General features: G+C 37.0%; 1 protein-coding gene across 1 annotated transcript; it reads left to right on the top strand.

Moving 5' to 3' along the window:
- Positions 1-495: 495 nt before the first annotated feature.
- Positions 496-12,748, top strand: LOC121408633 (probable G-protein coupled receptor 63). The gene is made up of 4 exons (XM_041600165.1): positions 496-699; positions 1,264-2,560; positions 9,885-9,911; positions 10,907-12,748. The coding sequence occupies exons 2-4, from the start codon at positions 1,399-1,401 to the stop codon at positions 11,566-11,568; spliced, it is 1,851 nt and encodes a 616-aa protein (XP_041456099.1). The 5' UTR covers positions 496-699; positions 1,264-1,398; the 3' UTR covers positions 11,569-12,748.
- The last annotated feature ends 725 nt before the right edge of the window (positions 12,749-13,473 follow it).

Here is a 13,473-nt window from a genome sequence, read left to right as displayed (position 1 = left end):
TTTGAAATCTAAGCACCTTCCTGGTTGAAATGATCAGATTGGAAATAAAAAAGGGTCTTTTTGTAATTTTTCAACAATGATGTTTTCTTAATATCGAATTCAGATGAAAATATGCTAAAACAGAGAAGTAAGAATAGAGAGAATGCGATTTGATTATTGTGAATGGAAGAAGAATACGACGACAAGTTTACGCCTACCAAATTAGTGTTTAGAATAATCTATATCTGGATTGTCTATAGATGATTGTCTTTAAAAATGGGGAATGTCCTTTTACTTTACCTTCGTTTTCAATGCGTCACAGGGTCGGAGTGTTTCGCGCTATACTGCAATCTAAACACCACCAACCACATTTCCTGCACTATCAAGTATCATCCAATCAGCAACGGTGTAACGTCATTCACCGTGTGATTGGGCGGTTCGTGTATTGATAGCAGCCAATCATCGGAGAGCTTCTATCTTTCTGCAGCATAACATTACCGACCAACGGAATGGTCAACAGAAAACTCGAATGATGGGTCATTATCAAACGGAGGCAATTTGGCTAAGAATGTTCTACAATGTCGGCTCTTAACCAACCTGCATGCACGAAAGGGGTTTTAGAATCATAAAGGACGACAATAATTATGATTAATTGTTTAAAATTTGACCGCTCTCTGTTTAGAGTCATATCCATTCGTATTTAATTTTCTCCCTCTTCTTGTAAGTATATGCACTATTAAAATATTCATCATGAAGGTTAGTTTTTGTGAAATCATCATCTTTTATATTTTATGTATATGGTCGCAAAGAATTTTCGTTTACTTGACTCAAGGATTTTTTGCTCATTGTCTATTTAATTCCTTCATATGAAATAATATTTTAATTCGTATTTACTGTCAAAGTAATAGAAATACTTGTCATTAAGTATTACCTATATTGGATTAGTGCTATTAACAAATGTGAACGCTATAATTCATAACACTAGTTATAGTTACTGTTATTATCAGTATATTCGGTATCATCATCATTTCCAATAATATTATTGCTATTTGTCATCAATAATTCGTATTGTTAATCTAGCTTTCATTACTTTTACTATTATTATCATCATCGTTATCATCACCCTCATTATCATCACTATTGTAAATTCTTTTATCATTATCATTAGGAATAAAAATAACGTAAACCAACATACATAACTATAGAACAAACAGTCTAGTGCCTTGATAATTACTAGTGTGTCAGAAATATTTCCCATAATCTTCTTTCTTTCATTAATTGCAGGCTCTTATATACAGGGCAGAATATATGACACAGATGCGAATTAACTTTCACACACAAAATAAAGCAAGGTATAATATCTAAACTTAGAAAGGAGAGTCCCCCGAGGACTTCGATGCCAGCAAGGGATATCAACCCATGAAGAGAATGTCGTCGACATCATTGCCCGGATCATTAGAGACAACAGTTCCTTCGACAACTATAGACTCGGCAATGACGCATTCAATGCGGACATTAGCGTCGGACAATGAGCTAGCGCGGAGTAGCGTCAAACCCGTCGTCGACATCAACATGCCGACGTCACCCCCGACATCGTCTTATTTTTCGACGTTCCATTCTTCGGGAGAACCCCTCAACAGCACTGTGTATTCAACGAACCTTACCCAACCATCGGTGTGGGACCAGCCGACAATGATAGGACTCTCAGTGACACTGTGTCTTCTCATATTCATAAGTTTGATCGGAAATTCTCTCATTCTGCTAACAATGGTTATCTTCAAGCACATGAGGACGAAGACGAACATTTTTATCGCGAATTTGGCTTTCGCCGATCTTGCCGTGACGCTCCTCTGCATGCCTTTCACCTTAACGACAATTATCACTGGAAAGTGGGTCTTCGGCATGGTCATGTGCAACACCAATGCATTCTTTGATGCTCTGTGTCTTGTCGGTTCTATCCACAGTCTCATGTACATAAGCATCCACAAGTTCTTCTCGCTGGTGAAGCCGTTGTCGAGGATCATCACACATCGTCGCATGTGGATGATGATCTCCGTGGCATGGTTGTCGGCGTTCTCCTGCGCCATCGGCCCTCTCGTCGGATGGTCTTCGAACGAGTTCAAGGTTGGCACGACGCAGTGTGGTCCGAAGTATCCCGAGACTCCTTTGGAGCGTTCCCATGCCTACTACGTCCTCACCGTCGGGTACTTTATCCCAATCCTAGTCATCATCGTCCTCTACACCTTTATCTTCCGGACCATCAGTCAATACACCGAACGCCTACGCCTCCACTCTTCCATGGATATCCAACAAATATTTCGCCAACAAAAGCGAATCATCAGCACCCTCTTTCTTCTCATCTTGTCTTTCGTGCTTCTCTGGACGCCATATTTTGTGTATGCAAGTCTTGGAATGTTCTTGGGATTCGACAAGCTTCCCGTTTGGTTGAATTTATTTGGTTATTGGTGTGGATATGCCAATTCTGCAGTGAATCCTATTATATATGCATGGCGGGCGAAATCATTCCGGGATGCTATAAAGGATTTATGCTGTTGCAGAAAGAGGAGTCCATTCAGCTTAGGTAAATGTTTTAATTCATTTTCTACACTCTATATGTATTTTATTTTGAATATCACCATAAATCATATTTAATTTCTAAACCTTCACAATTATCATCACCGCCGTGGTCAACCCTCATGACTACACCATTCACCATCACAGACACTATACCAACATAAAGTCAATTATCCATCCTTACCATCATCATCAACGCCTACCACCAGCTTCATAACCACTTCCACCACAACCGCTATCATCATCATCAACATCATCATCATCCCCAACATAAACACCATCGTCACCACCAACAATATTACAACTATCAACACGACATAATGACATATGTCATCACCACCACCGCCACCATCATCGTCGCCATCATATTTTACGATGACCTCTACCATCAATATCTCGGTATAACCATTGACATAACGAATAGCAACACGATGATGCAACGATCGTCATCGTCGCCGTTGTTGACGTCATTGACGTCATCATTAAACCATCTCGTCATCATTGACATTGTCATTATCTTCTTCTAAATCTTATCATAATATTATAATCATCATCACCGTCATCATCATTATCATCAACATCACCATCATCATCGTTATCATCATCATCATTATTATTAGCACCAATCATATCACAAACGTCGTCATGTTAAAAACATAACAGGCCATGAACAAACGTGTAGACCTCTTCAATTCAATGAATATTAATGGTTCTGCCCTCTGATTGTGACATTTTCATTTCAAAGTAAGCGAAACAAATTGTAGATGTCGAATATACAACTGAGAAAAACTAATATGCTCGTATTATTATTATTCTCGATATCACCGAGCCAGCATCTGCAGAAGTACTGATTAAAAAGAAAAAAAAGAAAATCATCACCACCATAAACACGATCATTACCGTCTTTTATTTATATTCAATCTAATAAGCATCATCATCATCGTACTCATCATCAGTTTAAGGGGGCAAATCTAGGATTTAAAAGAAAAAAATATTCTCACTGCAAAAAAAAATTGTCGCCTTTAAAAAAATGACCAGAAATAGGGGGTGTTCAACGATCATCTTCATCGTCATCATTCCCAACGCCATTATCACCGTAGTTATCACCATGGGTGTCGATCACGGGGGGGATGGGGGGATATATCCCCCCAATATTTCAAGTGGGGGGGATGGCCTGTATTATCATCCCCCCAATAATTTAGGGTAGAAAAATTATAATAATGATGATGAAAAAATGAAAAGTTTGATCATGATGATTATAGTATGCCATCAATCAATTTGTTTCCCTCGCAATTTGTGTATATTGTTATTAAATAAAAACAATCTTTTTCAGGACTATCAAACAGATGGGTGGAGGTTCAAGATGAAAAAGAATGAAATGTTCATGTATCTGATATTTTTTAACACATGAATTTTTTAACACATAAATAAAAACAATCTTTTTCAGGACTATTAAACAGATGGGTGGAGGTTCAAGATGAAAAAGAATGAAATGTTCATGTATCTGATATTTTTTAACACATGACATAAAAGGACCCCAACGAAAATCAACTTTTGTTGATTGGGTGTTCCATCCCACCAGTGGTGAATAAATTAATTTAAATATCATTAACTCAAAAGGGTGGAAAAATAAACGGGAGTAAAAGGGTGGCAAGATAAATAAAGGAATGACGGTAAGCCCGATGGCGCACGAGAAGCCACACAGGTTGTAATTTGTGCTAGTCTTAATTGGTCCGAATCTGCATTTTATCATCATGCATTAAGAAGAATAAAGATATTGCCAGTCAGGTTAGATTTAGGAGAGAAGTTGTATACACAGAGGCGTCGATCCTGGGTGGGGGGGGGACAGGGGGCGATCGCCCCACCAATGAAAATATTGGGGGGCAAACATATCGTTTTGCCCCCCCCCCCAATAATTCCGCATGTGCAACTAAAAAATAAAATAAGATTGTAATGCTACACTGAAATCAGCAAGCGAGATTGAGATACCAACTCGATCTTGATTTAAAATCATGCTCAAAATGTCTGCTTTTCAGATTGGAATATAAAAATTTTCAGCTCGCGCTTCGCGCTCGCATCATGTACCAAAACCCCATACTTTTCATGATTATATAGGTGAATATAATGTCCCGTTTTCAATTATAAACCTCAAAAGAACTTTGATTTTGCAATAATCTTTTGTTGGATATATATCTTCCATTAAAATGTCCTTTTTTCCAGATCAAAATATCAAAATTTTCAGCTCGCGCTCGCATCTAGGCCTATTGTTCTTCTAGATACCCATCTTAATCATTGGTACCAAAAATGCTTAGAATATCAAGCTTTCAGGTCAGAATATAGAGAAATTTCAGCTCGCTCTCTAGTGAGATACATGTATCGACCCTCCTCATGAGTTACTACAAACAAACGTAAACAGGTACATTTTTCCTGTTTTCATGACATACTAAAAAAATTTAGCTCGCGCTTCGCGCTCGCATTGTTGGTGAAGGTGAGATATGTGTCTCTTTCTCATGAGTTATATATATATATATATATATTGTGATCGAGCGCCTTTGGAACGTTGATTCATAATTTTGCCCCCCCCCCATCTGAAAAATGGATCGACGCCCCTGTGTATACATCATGCTCAATAAACAGATCACTATGTACATGGTCCAGTCAATTTTTGTCATTTTTTCTCGGTATGAGTTTAGAATAGGCTTACTTGTAACACAAATTGAATTTTCAAAAAAATTATACAAGTATAGTACACTACAACAATGAAGGAATTTCCAAGAACACCATGCATATTAACCACTCCCAAATGTCCTAACTTGTGATTTTATATAGTGGGGGTAATGTTGAAATATCCCCATCCACAAGAACATTTGTGTCAATCATCCCCCCCAACCAAGAATACCGATCGACACCCATGGTTATCACCCCGGAATATCCGAATCGTTGCAATTTAATTATCCCTCTATCCCCCTCACCTGGTCATAGCGGCCAAGTTCTTCTCAAACTTTCTGATTTTCTGTTACTCCATTCTTACTTTCTGTTGCAGAATAAGAAACGCCCAAGTTGCAAGTACGAATTTAAACCCATCTAAGTTAAAAATCATTTATTCCATTCGAAACATAATCATGATTTTTAGGGCTTTTGTATGAATTCACGTCGAAGAGGATCATGTCTCTCGATTCATTTTTAGCACTTTTTGTAGTCACAAACGGTCGCGATGCCTCTTTAACATCATGTTTTCATCTCATTATGCAGGCAAAGCGAGCGCGAAGCGCGAGTGGATTTAACAAAAAGATATTACGGTAACCTAATAATTTGTTTATCTTCGTAGGAATATCCAATATTTCCCCTTGTGATATTCGTTTTTTCATCCTCTTACTTTTCTTATTTATCTCTTATCTGCATGCCCCTTTATCTTCCCCTTTTTAATCACCAATAGGGGTGGGGAGTGAGGAGGGACGGTGCACATTGCCATAATGGATTATTATTTCAATACGATTCAGTAATCGTGCTGGGATATCTTTACCATATTTCCAAAATCTTACTGTATATGCAGTGTCAGACAGAAAATAATTCCTATTCACTTTTAACTTTTACCATGCGCAATTATGATAAAATTGTAATTAAACCGCATGGTGTGAACGATTTCTCAATCCATCGTGAAATAATCCCCCTTTTAATTAAAGGTTACCCACCCAACGCATGCGTTTTGTCAGTCTTTGTTGACATACCCATAATATTGCAACCTGATATGTCAATATCATTCCATCTTCGTTAGACAATAAATAGGTCGACCAATTCTTTCCTCCGTTATAAATCAGACAATTCAGGTCCTAAATCTATCATACCTTCTTTCTTTCTTTATTTTTTTTTCTTTCTTTCTCTCTCTCTCTCTCTCTGCTACTCTCTTTTTTCCCACCTCAGTCTACTTCTCATTGCCTCTCTTATTTTTCTTGTTTATTTCTTCTTCTCGGTGTTTTTTTTTTAAATCTATCTCTGACTACTATTTTGTTTATATGTTAGTCACCATTTTCCATACCGCCTCTAGTGCTCTCTCTTTTCTCTTCCTCTCCAAGGAGTGGTACTGTCAAAATATCATTCGGTTTTTTTTTCTCTCTTATTCTTATATCCTTCTTTCAATGTCATCCTTCCTTTTAATTGTGTCTTTTATTGAATCAACCATTTGAATCATGATATGTAGATAAAATTGAATACAATTCGACATGAACAATCACAAATAGGGGGAGGAAATAAAAAAAGAAAAGGATGATAAAACTATAAAAAGACATGAGCCATAAATAGAAACATTTATGGCTCATATAAATAAAGAAAAAAACATGTATGGCTCATAACTCATATAGATAACATGTACAGCAGGTATCCCCGCCCCCCCTTACCCATGACAAGTCTACCAAGTATCCCCCAATCTGTCTAGTCTAATCTGGGGGCGTTTCATGAAAGGACTTGTCAGATGTTTTATCCGACAAGTCTCACTTTATCCGACAGTTACCATAGGAACAGTACCTCTCAGCCAATCAGAATCAAGGAAAGATGTCAGATCTGACAACTTGTCGGATGAAAATATTGATGAAAAGCTCCCCTGATCCGGGGCCTGCTGCAGAAAGAGTTGCAATCAATCGTAACTCTAAAAACAACAGCGCGCATTTTTTTTTAATTACGATTGATTTTTTGGCACGCGTTTAAGCGAAACTCTTTTCTGCAACGGACCCCTGGCCTAGTATTTCACATGCCTTTTTGTTTTACTCTTTTCACACCTTCCTCACACCCTTGCCCACCCCATCCCCGTAACTGCATTCGACCCCCTTTTACGTCCCTCCTATATCAATAAAATTCCATTTCACCTAGGAAGAGGTGGAATCTCATAACCGCTTTAACTGCTAAACCATCAACTATAAAGTTCAATTAGCCATTTTAGTCATCAATTTTTGACAATCATACCAAACAGTAGATATTGCATAAGTAGGATAAGTGTCGACATCCTTAATCTTTCAAGCATTTGCGCAAATATAACATTCTTAACATTTGAAGTTTTTATGTAGGAGATAAGGCATAAAACGATTAACAATTTTCAGAAAGCATACAGTTCTGAATTTTTTGGGCTTTGAGTGTAAAAAAAAAGTCATATTTTTGTATTGGCCTACCTATTTAAAACGGTCATTCAGATCAATGGAATTAAAATTTCATAATTACAATATTCACAATGTTCTTTCAGTTAATTGTATTTAATTATTATTATGGGCGTCCCAAACATAAGTTTTTGTTTCGAATATTAGTCTCCTAGTTATTTTCCCTTGATTATTTACTGCAAATTAATCAATCAATCCATCCATCCATACATCCTTTTATTTATTTCATTCATTCATCAATACATCCACCACTAATTAATTTAATAATTTGTTCATTAATTTCATCCATCCATCCATCCATTCATTCTTGCATCAAGCAATCTATTCATTCATTCATTCATACATTCATCCATTTTCATTCACTCATCCATCCACCTATCCACCCATCCATCCATCTATCCATTGATTAATAATTATTCTTCCATCCATTCATTCATCCATTCAAGCATTATTTATTTTCTTTATAGATTGAAAACCTAATATCGACATCATTATACGTGCTGGGTTTTTGTTCTTATACCTCGTACCGTTGGCGGCTGAAGCGAAATATTTTTGACAAGGAAAAAAAGAAAAAAAAGAAAAAAAAGGTTACCGACAAAACAATATAGGGGGATTGTTCCCTAGCTGAAATTTAGGGGGGGACACGCCCCCCCCCCCCCCGCTTACGCCGCCTATGCCTCGTACACATCTTCTAATATTCTGATTACATCTCTACCCATGTCTTCACCATTCGAACATCAGCTACACGTTGCTATTTTTGCCGCCCTGGTGGCCAAACTCTTATTTGCTTTCTTGTGACTGTCATGCAGCATATGTTCCAAATCGATCACCGGTGTTCTAGCTAGCTATGTGGCCTTTAGTTCCTCCACTTTTTAGAAATTTGTCCAACAGAAAATTTTACGGTTGCAATTGACAAACGAGTGTTTGGTGGTTAAACAATAACCGAATTTTAATCGAATTTTGGCGGGGAAATAGATTCCTGAACAAACAAACGGTGCACTTTAGTGTGGTCATCTTCTCTTCTCCTCTCTCTTTCCATTTTGGATAAAACAAAATTAAAATAAAAAAAAAACCGAAAGAAATTTGAGCGTACAATTTCATCTATCTTCTGACTTAAAGGTCAAGTCCATCCCGGAAAAATGTTAATTTGAATAAACAGAGAAAAATCAAACTAGCATAACACTGAAAATTTCATCAATATCGAATGTAGAATAAAAAGTTATGACATTTTAAAGTTTCGCTTATTTTTCACAAAACAGTGATACGCACAACTCAGTGACATGCAGATGAGACAGTCGAAGATGTCCCTCACTCACTATTGTATTTTTAAAAACAGATTTGACAATAAGGACCAACTTGACTGAATCATATAGTATTTTAAACAATGCTAATTCCACATGTTGAGGGAGGAATTAATCGTTGTTTAACTTGACAATGAGGAAGAAATTAGAATATTTCAGACAATAAAATACAAAAGAAATAGTGAGCGGATGATGTCATCAGTCTCCTCATTTGCATACCGAACAGGATGTGCATATAACTGTTTTGTGAAATTAAGCGAAAATTTTAGAATGTCATAACTTCCTTATTTTACATCCAATTTTGATGAAATTTTAGTGTTATGCTTATTGGATTTTTTTCTCTTTTTATTCAAATAAACTTTTTGGTGGAGTGGATTGTCCTTTAAATATATAGGATTAATGGTAAGAATCGCTGAATTACTTCGTCATGCCAATGATATTTGCACATACACCGTATATCTATTTCTAGAAGAATTGTCATCGTCATGTTGGCATGGATGTCTTCCATGCTTCCTCAGAAGGTTGTTGTATATTCTGGGAAACAATTATTTTTGGAAAACGTTGTTCCTAAAGCTGTTTACAAATTGTTCATTTTCCAAAATTCAAGTGATCATGATGGTAAAACTATCCAACATTCATGTATTCATGCATATCATTTCGACCACTTCCTTTTTTTTTTTACTCCATCATGTCCATGATTGGATCCCAGAACGGATATTTTATAGGGAAATGGCAGGCTGACTTCAATTTTCGCCTCTCAGAAGTGATCAAAACATCAATATTTTGGCGCACCAATTATTATTATCCAACATGTATTACCTCAGTTAAATATTATTACTTTGGTATTAATCTGTCTCTTTCATCTTTGCCTTTCAATCTAACACAGGTGGTTCTTCAGGTCGTGTTGCGAAAGGTAGGCACATATTTTGAATTTGCACATCAAAAACTGTAGTGTTAACCCATTGTACATAAAAGGACCACACAAGTTATTTTACACCGGTGTTGAATTGACAGTGTTAGTTTAACACCTATAGGTGTTATTAAAACACCTTTGGTCGTTACATTTACACTCTTTGGTGTTATATTCAATCTCTAGGGTGTAATTTTAACACCTCATGGTGTGCTCCTCTAATAATACCTGTGTCAGTTTAAACACCACAGTTTTTACAGTGTAAATTTTAACAAAATAACGTCGCAATCCCATTAACAATCCAACTCCAAATCGACCGATGGTGAAGTTAGGATCGATCTACAGTTGACTGTGCATGAGAATATCCATCACCCAAAAACTTAAAATAATGCCGCGTGCCACATTCAGTTGGTGTATATTGTTGGAGCACTTATTTCAAGTCATAAACGGTACATATTACATCAATCATAGAGGTAAAAAGAACTCCTTGCATCAATTTACAAATGTCTTGGTCAATTAAGGAGATATTGCCGAGTCCCTTGCCCCCGCCTCTCTCACAGAAGTGATTAATGTGTCTTTATGTATTTGTCTTTCGAAAATATTTGTAAGCTATTTTAAAGACATTCATCACTCCGGCTTTAGATGCGTTGCCATAATTTCATAGGCGCACAAGCATTCGAGGAGTTTCTTCCTATATACCGGTCACCCATCACCTCACCTGGGTTGAGTGCAGCACAAAAATGTGGGTAAACAAACTTAAAGAATCATGTATGAACTATGATGGTAGATGTTTTGATAACAGTCGGATAATAATAGTGGTCATTGTAATAACTCTGAGAACAGAGATAATCAAATTATGAAAAGCAACGTTGTCATTATTATTATTTAAGTAACAGTAATGCACAGATATGGGGCAAGTTGGGAACAACTCTCAATGAATAACCCATCCATAATCACAAACCATTAAGACAATTTTCATTGTATTCTTTGTCAACCAGATGCATGGAACACTAGACGAGACCCGTATACCCAGTCTCCTAAAAGATCCGCTAGGGCCAAACCTGTCAGCAACCTAACCAAGAAGAAGAGCATTAGCCTCCAGAGTCTTAGTAACGTCAACAACCTCATCTTCCCGTACGTTACATCATCAAGACCTGTTGCAGCCGAAGACAACACCAACAGCAGCCGGGACACCCTCTATTCGGAACATCCCTTCAGGGAGCCAACGGGGAGTCTATGGTCCATAGACGGCGGTTCTTATACCAGTGATGTTGCTTACAGAGGAGCAGGAGAAGGGGAAGGGATCAGTGGGGTTAAGAAGGGGAACAACAACATGACGACATTGGAACGCGGACAGAATCTATTCGAGATGGCCGTGATGGCGGCCGAGCAGGACCGGATGGTGAATTCACAATCATCCCTTGACAGTGTGACCAGTCGGGGTGCCCGATGCCTCAGTGACGGTGCCAAGGACAATCTCGAGATGGACTTCTACGAGGTCCGTCCGAGACCGATGCAAACTGTGTCGTCTTTCAGGTCTTTCCAAGGTTCCGCGCTCAAATCGCATCTCAGCCCAGAAAACGAAGATGGGCCGAGGGTGCCGAGTTTCGCGGATCCCGTCCCTCTCCAGGTATATGGGACTTTTGCATTGGAGTTTTGAGAATAAAAGCCTGCGAATTCTATCATTATCATTATGGCCAACACTCTGAAGGGCACGCTGTGACAAATTTTAAGATTGATCATGAAAAAAAAATTGGCCAGTCAAGATACTAGTAACTGTTACATGCTATCATTCACACTATCAACTAATCAAGATCGTTGTTTTTAAACTTACGATGGTCTTCGTGTAATCTTTGTGTAACTTGTTTTTTATGGCCAATAGTACAGTATAAAAATGATAACAGCTCTGCATTTATTTGCATATTAGACTTGGAAGTTTTGCAGGCCTATATACTGAAAACACCGTTTGCAAATTGATAATGTCATATATGACAAAAATCCTAACATACCCACCATACTCATATGAGCACGAGTGGCAGTTATTCTTCCCTTATGAATATTAAATGGTGACATGTTTCAGGCAAGATATACGATAAAGCGGCAGGTGCTAATGTCTCATAAAGTATACATTTTAATGGCCTCTTTATTTCATTTTTTATTTATAAAAGTTACATCTCTTTGTGATTATTGTAATAAAGAGTCCTCTCAATAAGCCTGTTTTAGCATTTGCAAAATGCTTCAATATCTAAAGTGTTGTCATGTTATAAGCGCTCTGGGTGACACATATTCAAATCATTTTCAAGTAACACGATAAAAAAATAATGTATTATCTATTTGTGTGCAAATGTATATATTAATAAGTTGTATTTATTTTATTGCATCATCGCATACAATAAAACTAAGAAAAATTTCTTAATCGTAAGTTAATTTTACTTATATTTCAGTCACGAGTCTTTCCCTAGGCGGCCGTACGCAGAGTCGAAAACAGCCATTTTTAAATTTTTGTTTTGGTGCCAGCTACATTATAGGTGGTTTGAATAAAAACGAATTAAACGTCTGTTCTCGACTCGCCGTATGGCCGCCGTATAAAGCAAATCACTTTAACTCTTACAGTGATCATGGACCTATAGGTCCATGAAGTGATAATGGGACTGTTGTGATGATTATGGAGGTGATGATGATAAAGATTATTATGATTATAATGACGATACTGGTGATGATATTGATGATGATGATTGTATTGCTGATGGTAATTACTACTGTGGATGTTAATATTGCCGATGGTACCCTACTACTACTCCTACCGGCTCCTTCTACTTCTACTACTACTACACTACTACTACTACTACTACTACTACTACTACTACTACTACTACTACTACTACTACTACTACTACTACTACTACTACTACTACTACTACTACTACTACTACTACTACTACTTCTACAACTACTACTACTACTTATACAACTACTACTACTACTACTACTACTACTACTACTCCTTCTACTACTACTACTACTACTACTACTACTACTACTACTACTACTACTACTACTATTACTACTCCTACTATTACTAGTACTACTACTACTACTAGTATCACCACTATTACTACTACTATACTACTACTATACTACTACTAGTACTACCACTACTACTACTACTCCTACTACTACTACTACTACTACTTCTAGGCTACTGCTACTACTATACTACTACTACCACCACTACTACTACTACTTCTACTACTACTACTATTACTACTACTACTACTGCTACTACTACTACTATTACTACTACTACTACTACTAGTATTACTATTATTACTACTACTACTACTACTACTACTAATACTACAACTATACTACTACTAGTACTACCACCACCACTACTACTACTACTACTAATTATAATAGTAATAACAACAACAACAACAGAACAATAATAATAATGATAATAGTAATAATAATAATAACAACAATAATGATAATAATACGTGGATTTATAAGCGCTGTTTGCCTGAGAGTATACAAATCGCTACTATTATTACACCAAACAACA

The sequence above is a fragment of the Lytechinus variegatus genome, chromosome 2 (assembly GCF_018143015.1).
Source record: "Lytechinus variegatus isolate NC3 chromosome 2, Lvar_3.0, whole genome shotgun sequence".
In the NCBI taxonomy this organism is placed as follows: domain Eukaryota; kingdom Metazoa; phylum Echinodermata; class Echinoidea; order Temnopleuroida; family Toxopneustidae; genus Lytechinus; species Lytechinus variegatus.
This window is presented reverse-complemented; position numbering and strand designations above follow the sequence as displayed.

What these genes read in the sequence shown, in the direction of transcription:
- LOC121408633 (XM_041600165.1), top strand. Translation starts at nt 1,399, where the DNA reads ATGAAGAGAATGTCGTCGACATCATTGCCCGGATCATTAGAGACAACA. An exon ending in GAGGAGTCCATTCAGCTTAG is followed by an intron (nt 2,561 to 9,884) that starts GTAAATGTTTTA and finishes AATCTAACACAG; the next exon opens with GTGGTTCTTCAGGTCGTGTT. An exon ending in TTCAGGTCGTGTTGCGAAAG is followed by an intron (nt 9,912 to 10,906) that starts GTAGGCACATAT and finishes TTTGTCAACCAG; the next exon opens with ATGCATGGAACACTAGACGA.